Raw genomic sequence first — 23,778 nt, 5'->3', positions numbered from 1 at the left:
GGAAATGTTCACGTGTTTCCTGCCCTGTATCTGCTAGAGATGGTACATACAGTACAGTACACATGCACTGTCTCACCTTTCTAAAGTTTAATAAGCTCTGAGTTCTAAAATGCACGTGGACCCAAGGGTTTCATACTGAGGAATTAAGGATTTCAGACTGAGGAATTATGGACCTATCATTTTCTTGAAGCTTCATAAAGTTTTCTGTAAACACTGCAGCCTGAGTCAGTAGTACTTAGCAGGACTGGAGGGAGGGATCGGCGCCCATGCCGGGTGTAAAGTGAGCCGGAAAGCCGCAGCCAGCTCTTCTCGAACTACCCCTTTATGTAGGCAGCTGTTGGGCCTGGGATCTGGCTCAGGAGGGCTGCTCTCTCCTGAGAATGCTCCAGCATCTCCAGGGCCAGCCTCAAGTCCTCGACGAGATGGAGCACCGGGAAGGGGTTCATGTAGGAAGCCGCGGAAGCCAGGGCAGGCTCACAGGTACCATCGCTAATATCCACCCCTGTGTTAGTGCCTGCAATGATCCCGTCCATCTGCTCCAGGGCAGCTTCCAGCACGTGACTCGCATCAGAAGCTATGAGTCTTTTTCCCTGCTTAGTCTCCTCCTTCTCCTACTGGGTGCGGGGATCCTCTCCGGGCAGGTCAGGTGTGCGGGCCTGTCCCGTGTCCCTCCCACCTCCGAACATGAAAGCCGAGAACCGAGCTCTAGGCCACCGACCCACGGACCAACTCAGAGCCATTTTTGAAGAAGGGAAATGAAATGGGCAGACATTGCTAGAACAGGAGTGTGGGGCGACTGTATGGGGTGGAGTAGGGGTGGAACTAGGAACAATAACGACTACAGGCATAAAGCATCTTTCAGAAAACACTGAAGAGTCCCATTGGTCTCTTTCAAATGGCAAAGAGAGTAGCGCAAGGAGATAATGATAGAAAGATAGGTTGGTGATGGGCATTAAGAGAAGATTCAAGGAGTTTTTGACTTTTGTTTCCACTAAAGATTTTGAACAGGAGAGTGATAGTAAGAATATATTTTAATCCTCTAAAAAATGTACTTTAGAAGATTAAACTGGTAATAGCTGTGAGGGTAAGAACTGATACAGGGCGAAAAATTAGGAGGGGTTTTCAATAATAATAGTAATTCAATCGTAATTAAGGGTTTGATAACAGTGGGGATCTACATCTCAGAACGAAATGCAGATGCCTAAAAAACAGCTGAAAGATGCTGTCTGTATTCCTGCAGCCCAGGTAAATAGAGGAAAAATGGTCCATATTAAAGATTTTCCATATTAAATAATTTTAAAGTCAGGTCCCTTATTTTAGTGGCTCTCAATTGTAGTTGAGAGCCAAGAGGTCGGAGGAAGAAACAGGAGGTCCGTCCCAAGCGAGAGGGTCGGGAAGCAGGCACCCCAGCGCGAGGGGGCGTGTGCAGGGGCGGGGACACAGGCAGAGGTGCGCGGCAGCCCCGGGGTATCGCGAGAGTTGGGAGGGCCGAGCAATCGCAGCAGCCAATTCCCCCACCCTCCCAGGAGGAGCCGCCGGCCCTGGACTCTCCAAATTCTGAGCTCTCATCATGGCGGCGGCGGCGGCGGCGGCGGCCGTCGGGGGTCCGCAGCCACCCCAAGCCGAGATGCCCGCGCCCGGGCTGGCCCTCGACAAGGCGGCCACCGCCGCGCACCTGAAGGCGGCCCTCAGCCGGCCGGACAACCGCGCAGGTGCCGAAGAGCTGCAGGCGCTGCTGGAGCGGGTGCTGAGCGCCGAGCGGCCGCTGGCTGCGGCTGCAGACGGCGAGGAGGCGGCGGCGGCCGGCGGCGGGGGCGGTCCGGGGGCGGCCGAGGAGGAGGCCCTGGAGTGGTGTAAGTGCCTTCTGGCGGGCGGCGGAGGCTACGACGAGTTCTGCGCGGCGGTGCGGGCCTACGACCCCGCGGCGCTCTGCGGCCTGGTCTGGACAGCCAACTTCGTGGCCTACCGCTGCCGGACGTGCGGCATCTCTCCCTGCATGTCGCTGTGCGCCGAGTGCTTCCACCAGGGTGACCACACCGGACACGACTTCAACATGTTCCGCAGCCAGGCCGGCGGTGCCTGCGACTGCGGGGACAGCAACGTGATGCGGGAGAGTGGGTGAGTGGAGCTGTCCTCCGGGGCGGGGGGCACCGCGGGAGGCCCAGGCCGAGGTCTGGGGAGGCCTTGGGGAGGGGAGCTTGGAGCCGACCCAGAGCTGTCAAGGGAAAGGAGTGGGGCAGGAGGTTGCAGCCACATGGGGATGGAAGTGACTGAGCTGTCAGCGGTGAAGGGGATGGGGAGGAGGGGGAGAGCGGAGAGCGTATTTAGGGAACAAGGCTGTGAAGTTTCGGGGAAGCCAGGGCGAACGAGTGATTGAGAGAAAAGAGCCAGTGCGTGGGGTAGGAGCGGAGAGAAGAGAGGATACTCGGGGAATCTGTTGTCGAGCTGTCAATTGCGTACTTGCTGGGAAAGGCTTTAAAGCTGCCTGTTTCTTGGGAAGAGACTGATGATGTGATTTGGATTGGCTGGGAGAGGGATGATATTGGGGACCGAATTGGGTCGCTGGATGATGCGACTCGGGGAGGTGGTCTTGCAGCTGCAGGGGAGGACAGCTTGTGGAAAGGGACTTCTGAACTGTCAGTGTGTCAGTATGAGGGAAGGAGCTCTTGAGCTGATGGGGGTTGAGGGAGGAGGGAAGGGGAGGGGCCTGTATGAAAAGTGACTGTTGAGCTGTCAGTGGAGTATTTGGTGTGCTGGAATGACATCTAGAATTGAGCTACCGAGCGAGCAGTCAATTATAGAATACCTTCCATACCAGCACAAACAAAACACTGAGCGAATTACGAATCATGTGTTAGGTCTTCTCCAGTTAAAAGGGCACTTTATGCACTGACTAATATGTGAACCTCTATCTAAAAGGAAACACTCAAATGCTTTTTCGATAGGGATGATGTACCAGGGTGTTGGGATTTAGGACAAAAGACATTTCAGAGATTGCAGTGAGTTAAAGAGTTGATGCATGTTGTGTCTTGGCTTGGGACATGATGTCAGTGTCTGGGGAAGTCCCGGGGAAAGAAAAACTTAGTCAAAGAGAGGAGATTTTGGCTGGTCAGTAGCCGAAAGAATGTTAGCAAATCCAGTTATTCAAGTTTTTCAGTTTTCAGATCTTATAATTAATGATAGAGTCTAATCCCGTTAGAAATGGTCACTATTTTCTTTGGAGTACTTGTAGGTTACTGTTATTCCAGAATATTTGTATCGACTAGGTACAAGCAAGGCTCCTAGGATATTAAAAATGAACAGGACATTGACCTGCTCCTTAAGCCGCTTACACTAGAGTAGAAAATGATAAATTCCTTAAATAGTCTGGGAGTCAGAGAAGGCTCTGTGCAGAGGGAGTAAGAAAAAAGCTTCAGAAAGGAGCTGTTTTGAGCTTGTTAATGATAATAATACTTATAATACTGCTATTGCTAGTAACAACAATAGTAATAATTGCAGCTGACATTTGCCAGCTTAAAGTGTATACCTGACACTTAAAAATACTGTAAAAATTGACAATCGAATAGGTAAGATATTTATGTAGCTAAAAAAGCAAAAAAATAAAAAGATACACAGTTTGAAGTTTCCCTCCCATCCTGTCTCCCATCTGCCCAGTTTCTTCACACTGTTACTAGTTCCTCTTAGTGCAAAAAGAAACAAGGATGAATATGGATTTTGATATTTCAGCCTCTTTTTATGCAAAAGGTAACCTATCATGTGCACTGTTGTATACATCTTGAATTTTTCACTTATTTGAGATCTTTCCATGTCAGTAAATCAGTGTACTCACTCTATTAAAAAAAACAATCTGCTGCATAGTGTTTCATGTCATAAATTTGCCATTCTTTATTTAGTCATCACTTTTGATGGACATTTTGGTTTCAGTATGAAATAAAAAACTGATATACCTCTCTTTGCGTACCTGTGCAAGAATATCAGTAGGATAAATTCTCAAAGTGGGATTTCCAGATTGCCCCCCAAAAGGCTTAGGAGTAAGCAGAACATGTGACTCTCTTTCACACCAGCCTCAACAACAGAGTGCTATTAAAATTTTGGAGTTTTATTCATCTATTTGGAAAATAGTGGTCAAATATTAAAATCTGCTTTACATTTACTCACTTAATCAGTAACTCTGAGATTGTTACTGTTATTATCCCCATTGTACAGAAGAGGAATGTGGGGCACAGAGTTTTAAGAAACTTGCTCAGGATTACACAGGTAGCTGGCTAGGCATGCTGGCTCCAGAGCCTCACAGTTCAGTACTTCTCTCTATTGCCTCTACAAGTACCATTCCTTTTTTTTTTCTTTCATTAATTAGTTTATTTTTTGGCTGTGTTGGGTCTTCGTTGCTGCGCACGGGCTTTCTCTAGTTGCAGCGAGCGGGGGCTACTCTTGGTTGCAGTGTGCGGGCTTCTCATTGCAGTGGCTTCTCGTTGCGGAGCATGGGCTCTAGGCACGCGGACTTCAATAGTTGTGGCACACGGGCTCAGTAGTTGTGGCTCGCGGGCTCTAGAGCACAGACTCAGTAGTTGTGGCGCATGGGCTTAGTTGCTCCGCGGCATGTGGGATCTTCCCGGACCAGGGCTTGAACCCGTGTCCCCTGCATTGGAAGGCAGATTCTTAACCACTGTGCCACCAGGGAATTCAGTTATTTTTGATTAGTAGTACTGATATAATAAATGTGGCCTATTAACAGGTATACGAATCAAAGGAAGAAAACAACTGAGAATTCATTTGTGGGAAGAGATCACAAAGCCTATAGAAACTGTATTAATAATTGTATGTTGCCACTAATGTAAGTACAGTCATTGTCACAAATGATTAATGGATGGATGAGTTCAAAAAACGTAATGGAGAAAAAAAAGAAAAAAAGTAATGGAAAATCTAAACTAATGTCAGACTGGTTTGGGGTTCTGATGTTACGAACCAGAAATTGGAATTTTAAACATTTAGTTTTCAAATTTTGATGCAGAGGATGACCATTTTCATGTTCTATCATGTATTATTGATTTCTTTTGCCTCCTTATTCTTCCTCACAGATTCTAAACTCCTTAAAAAATAGGAACCTCATCTTGCTATTATTTTTCAAAGGCTCTTGTACTTAGTAGTAAATGTTGAATTAAATTGGATAAAATAGTAGCTGTTATACCTGAAAATTTGCCCTGAGATTACATTGCTTTAGTTATTCAGGGAGTGGCATGAATTACTAAATTTATAGCATCTTTTTTCAGTGTACTTCAGGACTGATTTCTTTTTTAATTTCAAAAGTAATACTTATTGGTTATAACATAAAAGTAGGTGGAAAAGTAAAAAGTAAAGGTTCCTCTTTCCTCCATCCCACACCTCAGTGAGAGATTTCCCTTACTTTTGAGCTTAGTTATACATTTAAAAGCTTTTAGTTATAATTTACTCAGCATTTCTAGATGTTGTGTTGTAGGAAGTTTTTAGGTTATTTGGTGTGTGGCAATGCCAGAAATCAAAGCAGTGAATGTCTGGTTGAACAGTGTTATACTCTTCTGAATCTTGCTTTTTTCCTGTGAACGTACTTATTGGATTCTGTCTCTTATTAGTATACATAGAACCATTTTATTTTCTTTTTTAAAGTTAAATTGTATTCTATTGCATTTTCATATTTTTGTATTTTACTGTAATTTTTTTCAGTCAGTTCCCTACTGATAGACATGTAAATTGTTTCCAGTCTTGGGCTTAATATAAGCTTTATTGTAGTCAGTATTCTTGTATACACTTCTTTGTGTATGTGTGAGTATATGTGTGAGGATAAATTATCAGAAGTTATATTATATCTGGTTAATGGAAATGTGCATTTTAAACTTTGATAGAGCCCTCCAAAGAGATTAATTTACACTCCTACCAACAGTATTTGAATGAGCATGTTTCCACACATCTTGGCCAATGTATATGGTGTTACCAGTTTTTCTGATCTTTGTTAACCTGATAAGTGAAAGGTGATATCTTTTTTATCTATTTTGAAGCAAATCTCAGGTATCTTATAATTCAGTTTATAAATGTTTAAGTATGTATCTCAGTAAAAAGATACGAACCCTGAAAAATAAAACTGAACCCAAATGTCCACTGACAGATGAATGGATAAACAAAATGTGGCATATTCATAAGATGGAATATTATTCAGCCTTTACAAGAAATGAAATTCAGACACATGCTACAAAATGGATGAACCTTAAAAACCTTATGCTAAGTGAAATAAGCCTGACACAATAAGACAAATGTTGTATGATTCTGTTTATATGAAGTACCTGCAATAGTCTCATTCACAGAGACAGAACGTAGAATGGTGGTTGTCCGGGGCTGGGGGCAAGGGGGAATGGAGAGTTATTGTTTAATGGGTAGAGATTCAGTTTGGGAAGATAAAACTGTTCTTGAGTTGGATGGTGGTGATGGTTGCACAACAATGTGAATGTTCTTAATACCACTTAAAAATGGTTAAATAATAAATTTTATGTTATGTGTATTTTATCACAAAAGAATTACAGTACTGTTACCACAATTATAGTACCTAAAATATTCACAGTGATTTTTTAATATCTTCAAATAGCAAGTGAGTATTCAGATTTTCCCACTTGTTTCATAAATGATTTCTTGGGGTTAATTTAGGAGTAGGATGCAAACAATGTCCTAATGTTGTATTTGGTTTTTATTTCTCTTAAGAATCTTAATTTATAGTCTCCCCCTCCCCCTTCTTTTTTCCTTCTTTGCAATTTATTAGTTAAAGAAACCGACATTCTGGGTTTTACTGATTGCATCTCTGTGATATGTAACTTGTTCCTCTGCCCATTATTTCTTGTACACTAGTAGTTGGATCTAGAGTCTTGATCAAATTTTAGGTTCCCTTTTTTTGGGGAGGGGGCAAGAAAACTTTATCATGGTGTTTTATACTTCCTGTTGAATAATAGCTGGAGCCACAGAACGTCTCCTTGTCTTTTCTTTAGTAAATGTTAGGTTGATCAGTGGGTTCAGGTTTGTCAGCCCAATCCTTTGTCATGGAGTTCCCTATCATGTTAAAGATTTTTGCAGCTATCGACTGTCATTGTCTAGATCTATTATTTTATTAGGGGCTGCAAAATGGTGATATTCTAATTGTATTATCTTTTCATGTATTAGTGAGTTCTTTGTAGAATACTCTATTCTTTTTAATTAATTAATTAATTTGGCTGAGTCTGGTCTCAGCTGCGGCACGTGGGATCCTTCGTTGTGGCCCGGGCTCTTTGTTGACGTGCCGGCTTCTCTCTAGTTGTGGCATGTGGATTTTCTCTCTCTAGTTGTGGCGCACGGGCTCCAGGGCCCATGGGCTCTGTAGTTTGTGGCATGCGGGCACTCCTGTTGCAGTGCGCGAGCTCAGTAGTTGTGGTGTGCGGGCCTAGTTCCCGGACCAGGGATCGAACCCATGTCCCCCACATTGGAAGGCAGATTCTTTACCACTGGACCACCAGGGAAGTCCCTAGAATACCCTATTCTTAAAGTTTCAAGGATCAGCTATACTTTATCTATTTCTCTAGACATGTTTTACAGAGATTTTCTACTACAGAGGGGTGTACTGTGGCCAAGCAAATTTGGGAAACACTTCACGTCGTATCTTCTTGACTATCTGCAATGTGTAACATCTTAAAGAAATCCTGTAGTAAAGAAATCTGTAACTTTGAATAATCTAAGTTTCATTGGTTAAATCTAGGAAGCTGTTATTTTGAGTCACACCAGTTTGAGAACTTTTGGCCACTTGAATACCCTCCCATTACCTTAATGTCAGCATGTCTAAAATTGAATCAATTATATCGCTTTCCAAAATACTTCCATGTAGATTTTCCTTTTTTATTTTCCTATTTATTTATTTATTTATTATTTTATTTTAGTTTTTTTTGCCGTGCTGTGAGGCTTGTGGGATCTTAGTTCCCTGACAAGGGATTGAACCTGGGCCTTTGGCCATGAAAGCACAGTCCTAACCATTGGACTGCTGGAGAATTCCCTTTGTTTCTTTTTAAATTAGTATCATTTTCCCCCCAGTCAGAAATCCCAGCTACTAGTGGCTTAAACCTTGAAGAGATTTACTGTTTTGCATCTCAGGACTAGTTCAGCAGCTTATTAGTGTTATTGGGGACCCAGCCTTTTTATAAACTTTTGTTCCATCACTTAGTTTGTTTACATTTGGTCTTTGTTGTCTCATGTCTGGGGAAAAACAGAGGAATGGATTTTGGGTAGATATCTAATAGTGTCTCCTTGTGTCATTATTGATGCTTCCCCTTCCCTCTCCTTGCATGCTTGGTACCAAGACCTGTTCTTTTGTTTTCTCTTAGATTTGTTCTTTTCATTCTCTGCTGTTACCTTAGGTCAAGCCTTCATCACATCATAACCTATTCCAGGATAATTTACTGTTTTCCTGCCTGTAATAATCTCACAGTTCGGTCTAACCTTCACTCATATAAAATTATGCTTTACATATGTGACTGCTTTGCTTAAAATAGCTTCGTGGTCCAGTGGGTAAGACTCTGTGCTCCCAATGCAGGGGGCCCGGGTTAGATCCCTGGTCAGGGAACTGGATCCCGCAAGCATGCCACAACTAAGAAGCCCCCATGCTGCAACTAAAAAGATCCTGCATGCTGCAACTAACAGTCCGCGGGCTGCAACTGAGACCTGGCGCAGCCAAAAAAAAAAGGCTTCCCATTTTTTATAAGCTAAAGTCTGGCGCCCTTAGCCTGGCGTCAGTGTTTTCCACAACGTGGCCTCTACCTATGTTGCCAACCTTATCATCTCCTTTGCAGTGGCATCCTCTCGTTATTTTTTTTTTAGCTCACTGTATATATTCCTGTCCTCAAAGTCTCATGTTGCAAAGTCCAGTGGTGAGTTTTATCTTCACTGTGAAGCTCATGTGTAGGGACAACACTTCTATAGCATAAGTACAGTGTGAAACCAAACTGCAGGATTTGATTTTCTGAATTAACAGTTTTTTTTCATTTCTAGTTTATATCGCTACAAGTAACAAACTTTCAATAAAGATTTGATGATGAAGACCTGTGCCATATTTATCTCTTTTATTTATATTCTCTTTGCACATATTCAGAGTTTTAGTATGTTATCTACGTGTTTACATGGATTACTTGTGAAATTTTCTTTCCTATGAATCTGGAATTTTCTCTACAGCAGTATCCATCTAACTCAAGTCACAAATTCAGACAAAGGAGTACAATAGTCCTGTTCTGAGAGCTTGGAGGAAGAGGAGTTAAAGACATCTGTGTTCTCTTTTCTGTGTTCATTGTACTTTTTGTCATTGCTAATTTACTAGAAATAAGGTAGACAGATTCTACTTAGTGGAGAAGATTCTCCTTGAGCTGGAAGTGTAATTTCTAGTCATCTTCATAGTTATGAGGTTTAACTACAACAGAGCAATTTAGAAGTGTTGTTAAATAGTGATTTTTTCTAATCATTTTTATTTCATATTAAATTCTTTAAAACTATTTTCAACTATGAAACATTTTCAATATACATAAAAGTATAAAAATAATATAACAAATACCTTTGTACTCACCACTGAGATTAATAGAGGTCAACCTTTCGTCATATTTTCCTTAGAGCTTTTTTCAATCAGAAAAATAAAGATCATCCTCTTCTCCCTTCCTTCCTCTTTTCCTCCCTAGGGGTTACCATTCTCCTGAAATTCCTGTGTCATATCCATGCATGTTTTACTTTTTTTTATTTTTATTTTTTGCGGAACGCGGGCCTCTCACTGTTGTGGCCGCTCCTGTTGCGGAGCACAGGCTCCGATGCGCAGGCTCAGCGGCCATGGCTCACGGGCCCAGCCGCTTTGTGGCATGTGGGATCCTCCTGGACCGGGGCACGAACTCGCATCCCCTGCATTGGCAGGCGGATTCTTAACCACTCCGCCACCAGGGAAGTCCTATTTGTCTTTTTAAAGCAATCCTCTTTACCTTGGTTTAAAAAAATGCTTATAAATTTTCGTCTGAAAGGTTTAACATTTTGTATTTCATCTTTAGGTCTTTAGCCCATTTGGAATTTATTTTTACATATAATGTGAGATCGAGATCTAATTTTATCTTTTTCAATATGAGGATCCAGTTATTCTAGCACTGTTTATTTATTAAAAAATTTTTTTTTAATTAAAAAAATTTTTTTTACAGTAGGTCCTTCTCGGTTATCTATTTTAAATATAGCAGTGTGTACATTTTAATCCTAAACTCTCAGTCTGGCCCTCCCCCCCAGCCTTTCCCCTTGGTAACCATAAGTTCATTCTCCAAGTCTGTGAGTCTGTTTCTGTTTTGTTAATAAGTTCATCTGTACCATGTTTTTTTTTTTTAGGTTCTGTATATAAGTGATATCACATGATATTTGTCTTTCTCTGTCTGACTTACTTAACTTAGTATGATAATCTCCAGGTCCATCCATGTTGCTGCTAATGGAATTATTTCATTATTTCATTATTTTTAATGGCTGAGTAATATTCCATTTGTATATATGTACCACATCTTCTTTATCCATTCATCTGTCAATGGATGTTTAGGTTGCTTCTATGTCTTGGGTACTGTAAACATCTAGCACCATTTATTAAACAGCCATTTTTTTCTTCATTGATTTTTGTGCCACCTCTGTCACGTATCAGTTTCCTGTATATGTCCTAAGCTCTCTGTTGTACTGATATGTCTCTTGCAACAATATCATACTACTTTAATTATTATAACATTAGAATATATCTCAATATGGCAGGATTTCCCTTATAATTCTTCAAAAGAATCTTGGCTATACTTGGTCCCTAGCTTTTTCATTTGAATTTCAGGGTCAGCTTGTCAAGTTCTGTGGAAAATTCTGTTAGTTATTTTTTGGAATCATGCTAAATTTGAGGACATTGCAGAAGGAGTCTCTACAAGGATATTCATTATAATACTATTTGAAAATATAGAAATAGGAAAAATATAGAAATAGGAAAAATATAGAAATAATGAGAAAATATAGAAAATATAGAAACAATTAAACTGTTGTTTAATCATGCAGTGGAATTCTTTTCAGTAGAATACACATGTTGTCATCTTTGTAGTATTAAATCTTCCTAACCGTGAGAGTAGTGTAAATTGTTTTTTCTATCAACAAAGTAATTTCCTCCATAAATTGTGTATCTTTTGTTAAATTTGTTCCCCGATACCTTCTTTTTGTTTCTACTATAAATATCATTAAAAAAATTACTTTTTCTAATTCCTTGTTTATTGCTTTTTCTCAATATTTTATATTATAAAAATTTTCAAATGCTTTTTTTTAATATTGATCAAGCAATATTTTGAAGTCTCTTCTAATAGCTAATCTGTACATTTTCTTATTAATGAGTTTTATTGTAGGTCTGGAATTTACATATATCTAATTTAACATTCTGAACAAGCCTTAGGGGTTGATATTATCATCTACATAAGTAAAATATAGTCTCAGGGAGGCAACATGACCAAAGTCACACAGCTGTTATTCACACCGATTTCTGTGCATATTCCAAATCTTGTGTTCTTAGCCTCTGTGGCCTCTGTTGATACTGCCTACTAGTGAAAGCTGAAGAAAACTTTACAAAGAACTTGAATTTGATCTGGAAGGAGATTGGGAGTTAAAGGAGGACATTATGGATAGAAGGAACAGAAAACATAAAGCTTCACAGGCTTGAAAGAACATGATGTAATCAGGTACTAGAGTAGTTTTCAGCCTCACTCTCAAATAATATTTTAACTGGGTTAAGAATTTTAGTTGAAATTTGTTTTCCCTTACACTTTGAAGGTACTTTTCTGTTGTCTTCCGGTCTCTGTTGTTGAGAAGTTATATTCCATCTAATTGTTCTTTTGTAAGTAATCTGCCTTTGTTAATTACTTTTAAGGTTTACTTTTTGGTGATCTGTACTTTCAGTTTGATGTGTCTAGGTGTGGCTTCATTGTTGAGCTGATTCTAGATGAGGATTTGTGTCTCTCATCAGTTCTGAAAATTCTCAGCCATTGTCTCTTTGAATTTCAGCTCTCTCCCATTCTTTATGTTCTGTTTTGGATACTATGCTACTATAACATATTTGTTGAATCTTCTCATTCTGTTTTCTAAATAGAGCTCACTCATTTTCTATCCATTTATCTTTTTTTTTTTTCCCCTGAATTGGGGGTGATTTCCTCAGATCTGTCTTCTAGGTAATTCCTTCTTCAATTCTGTCTAATCTGCTGTCCAGTTTGTCTATTAAGTTTTTGATTTGCATTTCTAGAAAAAATCTTTAAGGAAAATTTTACAAGAAATTTGAATTTTACCTGGAAGGAGATTGGGAGCTGTTTTCTAAACCATCACAGACATCATTGGCCCAGTGCCAGTTTTAAAAATTAATTTTTAGTTTGGGGAGTTCCAGTGCCACATGAGTAATGTAAATTTGAACCCCAAACTTGCATGAAGCCTAGATTTGGGGTTTTGATTTCTTAAGGGAATTTTAAGCCTTGCCCATTGCTCAGTTAGAGATAATCCTGCTTGTAGGTGATTTTATTGGGAGAGATGGGGACAATTCAATGGAATATATTCTTTTTTTAAAGCTTAAAAAAATACATTTATTTATTTATTTGTTTTTGGCTGCATTGGGTCTTCGTTGCTGCACATGGGCTTTCTCTAGTTGCAGTAAGCGGGGGCTACTGTTCATTGCGGTGCATGGGCTTCTCGTTGCAGTGGCTTCTTTTGTTGTGGAGCACAGGCTCTAGGCACACGGGTTTCAGTAGTTGTGGCATGTGGGCTCAGTAGTTGTGGCTCCTGGGCGCTAGAGTGCAGGCTCAGTAGTTGTGGCACATGGGCTTAGTTGCTCCGTGGCATGAGGAGTTTTCCTGGACCAGGGCTCGAGCCCATGTTCCCTGCACTGGCAGGTGGATTCTTAACCACCACCACCAGGGAAGTCCTGGAATATATTCTTTAAAGAATCTCAGGAAATCTAATCTAACCTGTAATAGTGGAAAGAATTTCCTAGAATGCTGGTTGGCAAGAATATTATAGTTCTGATTTATTCACTGTGATATTTTCATTATCACAGAACTCCAGGTAGCTTATCAGTCATCTCTAGAGAACACTCATTTTTTGACCAGGGACCTTTGAAGTTGGTCTTGCTAATTTTCAGTTTAGAATTTGTGAGAACATAACTGTCTATGAGGCCATGTTTTGGTCTCACTTCCCAACATTTGTTATCTTTTAGTCCTTGGGTAAATCACTTAATTTTCCTAGGCTGTAGTTTTTCTCACATGTAAAATGGGGACAGTATTTGACCTGCCTACTTCAATTTTTCTTTTAACTAAATGAGACTAGAAACATAAATAGAATGGTATTATTCCAATTTTATGTAATTGATTGCCCAGGACTATGAAACATTGGCATGCTATATTAATATTCCATTATACTGGTGATAGAACTGTTAAAAAGCAAAACCTTTTATCAAAGCATTGGATTGGAATGCTTGACCAAGGCAATTGCATATGATTTTGAAGGCATTTTTTGGAATAGCTTGATTGAGGCATAATTGATTTATAATAAGTTGCACACATTTAAAGTACATTATGTTTCTATATATATATACACATATATATGTATGTATACACACACACACACACACACACACACACACACTTGTAAAACTATCACCACAATCAAGATAGTAAACATAGCAACCACCTGCAAGGTAATCCCTACCTTCTGCCTTTTTTCTGTGCCTCTTCCCCCAGCAACCACTGATCTATATTCTGTTGCTATAGATTAATTTGCATTTCTAGAGCTTTATGTAAGTGGAATATGTGTGTGTGTGTGTGTGTGTGTATGTGCATATATTTATATTTTGTGATGCTAACACCACATTTATAAATGTAAAAAAATAGTTCACCAAATAACACTCTCTTATGGTGGCTTTTTTTTTTTTTTTAAATGTTTCCCAAAACCTAAATCAGGGCACCATTTTTAGATAGTCATCAGGAAAATAACAGTGCATAGGAATTCTAGCCTTTCTCAGTGAGAACTTCAGCATCTTGTTTTTACCTTTTAACCGTGAATTATTCAAAAATTAATGCATTATTGCTTCAGTTCTAGGAGGAGAACACCTTTTCCCATTTCCATTTTTCTTACTTTGTTTTCATGTTTATCAGAGCACCCAAAACATTTTATTATTGATAATTCAACTTCTTACAAATCATCCTCAAAGGCAGGACAAATTAAGTCAGTCTGGTGTGGATATATGTACACACACATATATTTGATCTGGTGTCCTTCACTCAGTGTAACTATTTTAGATTCATTCATGTTGTTTTGTGTCAGTAGTTCATTCCTTTATTGCTAAGTAATATTCCACTGTAAGGATATAACACAATTTGTATATCTGTTCATCTGGTGATGAACATTTGAGTAGCTTCCAGTTTTTGGCTATTACAAATTTAGCTGTTATGAACATTCATATTCAAGTTGAGGTTTGTGTATTGATCTTACCTCTTGCAACCTCACTAAACTTATTTGGTCTAGTAGCTTTTGATGGATTCCATTAGATTTTCTATGTAGATGAGCATGTTGACTGTGAATAAAGATTGTTTTACTTCTTCCTTTCAAATCTTAGTGCCTTTCCTTTCTCCCTCCCTCCCTCTCTGTCTCTCTCTCTATTTCTTCCTCCCTCCCTCCTCTCTCTCTCTCTTTCTTTTTCTCTTTCTCTCTCTCCCCCTTCCTTCCTTCCTTCCTTCCTTTCTTCCTTCCTTTCTTTTCTCTCTTTCTTTCTCTCTTTCTCTCTCTCTCTCTCTCTACTTCCTCCCTCCCTTCCTGATTGCATGGGGCACAACCTCCAGTACAGTGTTGAGCAGAAGTGGTGAATGTGTATATCCTTGTCGTGTTCCTGATGCTAGGGGAAAATAAGTCTTTTATCATTAAGTCTGATATTAGCTGTAGGTTTTTTGTAGATGCTCTTTATCCAATTGAATAATTTCTATTCCTAGTTTGCTGAGAGGTTTTGTTTTTTTTTCCCCCAATTATCAGCAGTGGGTTGCTGGATTTTGTCAAATGTTTTTTCTGCATCTACTGAGGTAATTGTGTGATTTTTCTTTTTAATCTGTACATATGGTGAATTACATTAAGTAATTTTTTGAGTATTGAACCAGTCTTGCATCCTGGGGTAAACTCTACTTGGTCATGATGTATTACCCTTTTTATATATTGCTGGATTCGAGTTGCTAGTATTTTGATATGAGGATTTTTGTATCTATGTTCAAGAGGGATATTGAACTATAGTTTTCTTTTTTAATATCTTTGTCTAATTTTGGTATTAGGGTAAAGCTACTTTTCTAAAATGAGTTTGGAAGGGTTCCCACCTCTTCTGAATTTTTTTAAGATTTTGTGTAGAATATAATATATTTCTCCCTTAAATGTTGGGCAGAGACTGGCAGTGAAGCAATCTAAGTTTGGAGTATTTATTGTTGGAAGGTTTTTAAGTACAAATTCAATTCCTTTAATGATGTACTACTTATTCAGGTTATGTTTTTGTGTGAGCTTTGGCAGTTTCAATCTTTCAAGGAATTTGACCATTTCATTTAAGTTGTTGAATTTAGGGGCAAAAGGTTGCTTGTAATATTTTATTGTTCTATCAGTGTCTGTAGAATATATAATGATATCATCTTTTTCATTCCTGTGTCACTTTTGTTGCTCTTTTTAAGCAACCAGCTTTTGATTTTATTGATTTTTCTGTTTCTTTTTTTTTTTCCCATGTGGTTCTCAATTTCAGTGATATGTCCTCTGTATCGCCGGTCCCCAACCTTTTTGGCACTAGGGATAGTTTTGTGGAAGACAGTTTCTCCACGGACGGTATCTATTTTTAAAAATATTTTTTCTTGGGAATTCCCTGGTGCTCCAGTGGTTAGGACTCTGAGCTTCCACTGCAGGGACATGGGTTCGATCCTGGTCAGGAGACTAAGATGCCGCAAACTGTGTGGCGTCGCCAAAAAAACTCAAAAACCAAAACCCCAAAAACAAAGAATGTTTTTCTTTTAAACTATTTGTGTCTTTTTATTTAAAGTCCTTTTCTTGTAGGCAGTTGATCTTGTTGGGCCTATCTTTTTTTATCCAATTTGATAATCTCTGACAGTGGTATTTCGACTACATTTGATATGCTTATTGATATGGTTAGATTTAAGTGTATCATCTTGCTGTTTATTTCCTATTTATCCCATCTACCCTTTGTTTGCTTTTTTCCTCCTTTTTGCCTTCTTTTAAATTATTTTTTATGTTTCCATTTATCTCCTTTGTTTGTTGATTAGCTTGTCATTGTTATTTTATTGATTGCCTTATGGTTTATAGTGTACAGTGCATCTTTAACTTATCACAGTCTACCTTCAGTTATGTTATACTACTTTATGTATAGTATAAGAATCTTCTAATAGTTTGTTTCTGTTTTTCCTCTCCCAGCTTTTATCTTACTGTTGTCATACATTTTATTTTCACATATATCATAAACTCATGAATACATTGTTGTTTTTATTTAAACAATCAATTTCTGGGCTTCCCTGGTGGCACAGTGGTTGAGAGTCCGCTTGCCGATGCAGGGGACACGGGTTCGTGCCCTGGTCCGGGAAGATCCCACATGCCGCAGAGCGGCTAGGCCCGTGAGCCATGGCCGCTGAGCCTGCGCGTCCAGAGCCTGTGCTCTGCAACGGGAGAGGCCACAGCAGTGAGAGGCCCGCATACTGCAAAAAAAAAAAATTAATTAATTAATTTAAAAAAATCAATTTCTAATAGTGATTTAAATGATAATAAAAAAATCATACTCATCTAGTTACAATTTCCAGTGTTTTGTTCCTTTGTGTAGGTCCATGTTTCCATCTTATGCGTGAATAACTTCCTTTAGTATATCTTACAGTGCAGGTTTGCTAGTGATGGATTCTTTTTTTTTTTTTTTGGTATGTCTGGAAATGTCTTTATTTTGCTTTTTTTTGCCTTTGTTTTTGAAAGATTCTAAGGATTCTAGTACTTTATGATATACTAGTGTCTTTTTTAAAAAAATTTTATTTATTTTTGGCTGCATTGGATCTTCGTTGCTGCATGCAGGCTTTCTCTAGTTGCGGCAAGCGGGGGCTACTTTTGATTGCGGTTGCGGGCTTCTCATGGTGGTGGCTTCCTCTTGTTGCAGAGCATGGGCTCTCGGCGCACAGCCTCAGTAGTTGTGGCACGTGGGCTCAGTAGTTGTGACTCGCGGGCTTAGTTGCTCCACAGCATGTGGGATCTTCCCGGACCAGGGCTCCAACCTGTGTCCCCTGCATTGGCAAGCGGATTCTTAACCACTGCGCCACCAGGGAAGCCCACTAGTGTCTTCTTACTTGCATTGTTTCCAAGGAGAAATCTGCTGTCATCCTTTTTTTTTTTTTGGCTTCTCTGACCTGTCTTCTTCTGTGGCTGCTTTTCACATTTTCTCTTTATCCCTGCTTTTGAGTAGTTTGATTATGATGTCTCAGTGTAGGGTTGTTTTTTTTTTGTTTTTTTTTGTTCATGTTTTTTGTGCTTGGGCTTGTTGAGCTTCTTGGACTTTGGGTTTATTATTTTAATCAAATTTGGAAAAAAATTTGAACATTATTTCTTTTATTTATTTATTTATTTGGCCACGCTGCGCAGCATGCGGGACCTTAGTTCCCCAACCAGGGATCGAAACTGTGCCCCCTGCAGTGGAAATGTGGAGTCTTCACCACTGGACTGCCAGGGAAGTCCCTGAGCATTATTTCTTTATATGTTTTTCTACCTTCCTCTACTTTTGGGGACTCTAGTTACATGCATATTAAGCTGCTTGAAGCATAGCTCACTACTGTTCCTTTCATTTTTGGCAGTCTGCTTTTTTCTTGTCTTTTGTTTTTGCTAGTTTCTCTTTCTATGTCTTTAGGTTCACTAATCTTTTCTTCTTCCCTGTCTAATCTGTTAATCCAATCCATTGTATTTTTTATCTCAGACATTGTAGTTTAATCCCTAGAAGTTCAACTTTTTAATATCTTCCATATCTTTACCTAACTTTTGAACATATGGAATGCCATTATAATAACTTTTAATGTTTATTTCTGCAAATCTAACATCTGTGTTAATTTTGGATTATTTTTGATTGATTGTTCTCCTCATCATAGATTGTTTTTTTCTGCTTCTTTATACTCCAGACATTGGATGCCTGCCATTGTGAATTTTACCTTTTTAGGTGCTTGATATTTTTTCTATTTACGAATATTTTTGAACTTTGTTTTGGCATGTAGTTAATTTTTTGGAAACAGTTTGATTCTTTCAAGTTTTGCTTTATGGTTTGTTAGGTGGGTCAGGAGAATTGCTCAGTCTAGGGCTAATTATTTCCCATTACCAAGGAAACACCTTCCCCATTACCAAGGAAAGTACCTAATATCTCATGAATTATGAGTTTTTGCAGGCTGGCTGATGGAAATGACTGTTCTAGGTTCTATATGTGAACATGTGCTGTGTTCTAATTTTTTCAATTAAAAAAAATTTTTTTTTTTTTTCCTGGCCTTGGGTAGTTTTCTCATATTTATGTGATCTATACTCTGGTGAATACTCAGGGATTCCCTGTATAGATTTCTGGAATTATTTCTCTGTGGAATTCTTTTCTGCCTGGAACTCTGTCCTGTTGACTTTAGTGGCATTGATTTTCCTAGACTCTCAGTTCTGCCTCCTCCCTTAACTCAGGAAGCTTTCCTGGCTCCATTTGGTTCTCCTTCCTCGGGTTGTGGCCTTGAAACCCTCAAGGCAGTAAGATGTGACATTTGAAGGGGCTCATTTCATTTGCTTCCCATCTGTTAGAGGTCATTGTCTTTCACTGCCTGATGTTCAGTGTCTGGAAAACCACTATTTATGTATTTTATCTGCTTTTTTGGTTGTTTTTGGATGAGGGGATAAATCCAGTATTTGTTACTCTATCTTGGGCTGAGGTACAAAAACACTGACATGCAAAATTTTAAAAAGCCTTTATTCTGATAACAGGTTTTATTTAATTAACTCTTATTAATAAAGTATACTTTTGGAGTAAAGAATAGTATCATTATAATGTTTTTTTACTTTTGAGTTAAATAGTACTTTGCTTGTAAAAAACTGAGGAAAAAATGATATTACCCATCTTTTTTAGAGAATATGTTTTTAAATGGGATGCTTATCTCTAATTATGCACATATTTGTAGTACAGTATTATATGCGGTATTCTCATAGCTATATTTACCAGTCACCTAAGTGGACTTTTTTCTGTATATGTGCTCTCAGAAAATCTGTTGGATTTTGCTCTAACTTTGGAAGAGTACCTTTTGCTTTTAGAGAAGAGGGCCCACAACCTGTTAGACGTTTACCCTCATCTGTGTTCACTGCTGGATTTTCCTGAAGACATGTAATGTCAGGTTTCTTAATATTTAAGTTAGGCACTTTGAGCTTGTCATTTATAAGGTTGGTCTGACGTTCATAAGTTAGATAGAATTTGCATGGTATATATCTTTCCATCCCTTTACTTTTAACTTAAATATATCTTTGTATATTTATATTTAAAGTGCATTTCGTTAAGTAGCTTATTGGTGATCATTTCACAATATACACAAATACCTAATCGTTATACTGAACTCCTGAAACTAATATAATGTTATATGTCAATAATATCTCAAAGAAAGTGCATTTCTTGTATAGATGATATATTTGGATTTTGCTTTTTGCAAATCACTATGATAATCTCTGTCTTTTAATTGGCATGCTTAGACTGTTCACATTTATTTTAATTCTTGATATGGTTTTATTAACATACACCAGCTTTGTTGTTCTCTATTTTTATTAGATTTTTTTTACCCTTCTCCTCCTCATGATAATTTCTGAGGTAGATATTATTGTCCTCATTTCACGGCGGAGTAATTAATTGGGGTAAGAGTGAGTCTTACTCAATGAATAGTAATTGGCATAGCTGGGATCCAGGTCTTTTGAGTTGGAGTCTGTTAAATAAATCTTGGTTTGAAATGTGAACCACTCTTTTGCTTACTGATTAACCATCTGCGTTAAAACATCTTTTCAGGGACTTCCCTGGTGGCGCAGCGGTTAAGAATCCTCCTGCCAATGCGGGGAATGTGGGTTTGAGCCCTGGTCCAGGAAAATCCCACATGCCGCAGAGCAACTAAGCCTGTGTGCCACAACTACTGAGCCTGTGCTCTAGAGACCGCGTGCCACAACTACTGAAGCCCACGCACCTAGAGCCTGTGCTCCACAACAAGAGAAGCCACCGCAATGAGAGGCCCGTGCACCGCAATGAAGAGTAGCCCCCACTCACTGCAACTAGAGAAATCTGAGTGCAGCAATGAAGACCCAATGCAGCCAAAAACAAACAAACAAATAAATAAATAAAAAAACACCTTTTCAGAGGTGCTCATATTCCCTATAATTTGCCTTCCATAGTTATTTTTTTCCTGGTAATTAATTATAGTTAGAGGGCAATGTGTTTTAATCTCTTTAGGCCTTAGACTGCCTATTTTTTTAATTTTTAAATTTTTATTATTATTTTTTAATATCTATTGGAGTATAATTGCTTTACAATGGTGTGTTAGTTTCTGCTGTATAACAAAGTGAATCAGCTATGCATATATATATAGCCCCATATCCCCTCCCTCTTGCGTCTCCCTCCCACCCTCCCTATCCCACCCCTCGAGGTGGACACAAAGCAGCGAGCTGATCTCCCTGTGCTATACGGCTGCTTCCCACTAGCTATCTCTTTTACATTTGGTAGTGTATATATGTCCATGCCACTCTCTCACTTCGTCCCAGCTTTCCCTTCCCCCTCCCCGTGTCCTCAAGTCCATTCTCTATGTCTGTGTCTTTATTCGTGTCCTGCCCCTAGGTTCTTCAGAACCATTTTTTTTAGATTCTATACATATGTGTTAGCATATGGTATTTGTTTTTCTCTTTCTGACTTCACTCTGTATGACAGTCTCTGGGTCCATCTACCTCACTACAAATAGCTCAATTCCATTTCTTTTTATGGCTGAGTAATATGACATTGTATATATGTGCCACATTTTCTTTATCCATTCATCTGTCGATGGACACTTAGATTGCTTCCATGTCCTGGCTATTGTAAATAGAGCTACAATGAACATTGTGATACATGACGCTTTTTGAATTATGGTTTTCTCAGGGTGTATGCCCAGTAGTGGGATTGCTGGGTTGTATGGTAGTTCTATTTTTAGTTTTTAAAGGAACCGCCATACTGTTCTCCATAGTGGTTTATCAATTTACATTCCCACCAACAGTGCAAGAGGGCTCCCTTTTCTCCACACCCTCTCCAGCATTTATTGTTTGTAGATTTTTTGTTGATGGCCATTCTGACTGGTGTGAGGTGATACCTCATTGTAGTTTTGAGTTGCATTTCTCTAATGATTAGTGATGTTGAGCATTCTTTCATGTGTTTGTTGGCAATCTGTATATCTTCTTGGGAGAAATGTCTATTTAGGTCTTCTGCCCATTTTTGGATTAGGTTGTTTGTTTTTTTGATAGTTAGCTGCATGAGCTGCTTGTATATTTTCGAGATTAATCCTTTGTCAGTTGCTTCATTTGCAAATATTTTCTCCCATTCTGAGGGTTGTCTTTTCGTCTTGTTTATGGTTTCCTTTGCTGTGCAAAAGCTTTTAAGTTTCATTAGGTCCCATTTGTTTATTTTTGTTTTTATTTCCATTTCTCTAGGAGGTGGGTCAAAAAGGATCTTGCTGTGATTTATGTCATGGAGTGTTCTGCCTGTGTTTTCCTCTAAGAGTTTTATAGTGTCTGGCCTTACATTTAGGTCTTTAATCCATTTTGAGTTTATTTTTGTGTATGGTGTTAGGGAGTGTTGTAATTTCATTCTTTTACATGTAGTTGTCCAGTTTTCCCAGCACCACTTATTGAAGAGGCTAGACTGCCTATTTTTTTATATTATTATTATTTTTAAAAATATTTATTTATGTATTTATTTGTTTATTTTGGCTGCACCGGGTCTTAGTTGCGGCACTCGGGATCTTTGTTGTGGCATGTGGGAATTTTTTAGTTGTGGCATGCAGACTCTTATTTGCGGCATGCATGCGGGATCTAGTTCCCCGACCAGGGATCAAACCCAGTTCCCCTGCATTGGGAGTGCAGAGTCTCACCCACTGGACCACCAGGCAAGTCCCCAGGCTGCCTGTTTTTAAATGCACATGTAGTATTTTAATGCTAGAATGTACCCTAGAGATAATTTACTATCAGCCCTTCATTTTGTAGTTGAGATGTATCTTAGACTTTTTAAGCAGTGATTGAGATCACTGTATTTTAAATACTTTCATAATCTAAGAGCACTGGCCTCATTGACTAACAGATCAGTGGATTATGGATTAATTTGATTAATTAATAGGTAGACTTGCATTTTTCTATTCCATGGCTATATATCCTTTGGATTCCTCTAGTATATGGAGTTGGCGAGCTACTTCCCAGGAATTGGCTGCTTGTTTTTGTAAAAAAGTTTTTTTGAACACACCGCATTCATTTAGTTATATTGTTTATGGCTGCTTTCACTTCACAAAGGCAGAGTTGAGTACTGACAGAAACTGTATGACTCTCAAAGCCTAAAATATTACTATCTGGCCCTTTAAGAAAAAAATGTTGGCTTCTATAATAGAGTTGTGGATTTTTGTGGATCTAAAAATGCCTACTTTAAACCAACTAATTAAAATTATAAGCAAGCCTGTGAATAACTATTAACTTAAATAAATAACTTGAGATCTCATCCATACCAAAATACTATGAAAGAATGTAAATTTTCAACAGATATGTGTTTGGCTTTAATATTTTCTTTTTTCTTATCATACACTAGTGTAAGCATAACTAAAAATCACTTAGTCACTTGAATTCTGGTTTGAAAGGTGAGAGGGAGGAACTACTTACGGATGCCTGAGAAAATGTTGCTGCCAGAAGCTGAGATAAGGAACCCAGGAGAGGGGAACAGTTTTGGTGAACAGAGATCGTAGAGGACTGGAGCTGGGCAAGAGGCAGACAATTTTTGATGACGTTCCATTTTGTCTAGCAAATGACTCACTATCATTGATCAGGGTTTATTGTAAGCTACGAGCAGAGTATTTTTGTCAGGTAGGTTACAAAGATGTGCTGGTTCTTAAAATGTAAGTACACTTTTTTCTTTTTTCTCTATAACGGAACTTAGTTTCTTTGAACTCCGCATGAATTTATGTGTGTTGTTTGTGTGTATATATATGTGCAGAGGATGAAGTAAGGAAGAAAGAAAAAGAGGAACCTATTAAATAATTCTGGTCAAAAGATCCCCTGAGATATAGTTTATTTTTTAAACAGTAATAGAAAAAATCCTTTAAGGTAGGTGTTCTTCTTTATCTCTGAGATTATTAACTTAATGTTTTACCATAGTTTTGGTAATTATATTTCTTATCATCTGCTCAGTTATCCATCTTGCAGTTAGGTACTCTAAAAGAAAAGAAGTTTAGGTTTTCATAACACTGAAATTTAACACTGGCAATTAAGGTTAACCGTTCTCATTGAGAGAGAGGGAAGTGATGCCTTGCCTTAGGTTTATTTGGAGTAATACTGAATAGGGGTTTTAACTCAGATTCTGAGTATCTGTATAAGTAAGTCAGTGTTTTTTATGTTATCAAATTTACATACACAGGAAAGTATGTATAAAATGTATGTATACAGTATAAAGAATTTTAGTAGAAGGAA

At 38.7% G+C, this 23,778-nt stretch overlaps 1 protein-coding gene across 9 annotated transcripts in view; it reads left to right on the top strand.

Annotated features, from left to right (window-relative positions):
- Positions 1–1,536: 1,536 nt before the first annotated feature.
- The window catches only part of UBR3 (ubiquitin protein ligase E3 component n-recognin 3), a 230,802-nt gene continuing 208,560 nt past the window's right edge, over positions 1,537–23,778 (top strand). For 3 of the 9 annotated variants that reach the window (XM_067741584.1, XM_067741585.1, XM_067741583.1), the window contains exons 1-2: positions 1,537–2,118; positions 4,736–4,834. In XM_067741584.1, the coding sequence (XP_067597685.1) occupies positions 1,571–2,118; positions 4,736–4,834 (647 nt within the window). In that variant the 5' untranslated portion in view covers positions 1,537–1,570. The remainder of the gene's footprint in view (positions 2,119–4,735; positions 4,835–23,778) is intronic. The other 6 variants (XM_067741587.1, XM_067741586.1, XM_067741591.1 and 3 more) reach the window with 4 other exon arrangements.

This window comes from Pseudorca crassidens, chromosome 6 (assembly GCF_039906515.1).
Source record: "Pseudorca crassidens isolate mPseCra1 chromosome 6, mPseCra1.hap1, whole genome shotgun sequence".
In the NCBI taxonomy this organism is placed as follows: domain Eukaryota; kingdom Metazoa; phylum Chordata; class Mammalia; order Artiodactyla; family Delphinidae; genus Pseudorca; species Pseudorca crassidens.
Note: the sequence above shows the minus strand (reverse complement) of the source record. Positions and strands in the feature narration are given on the sequence as shown.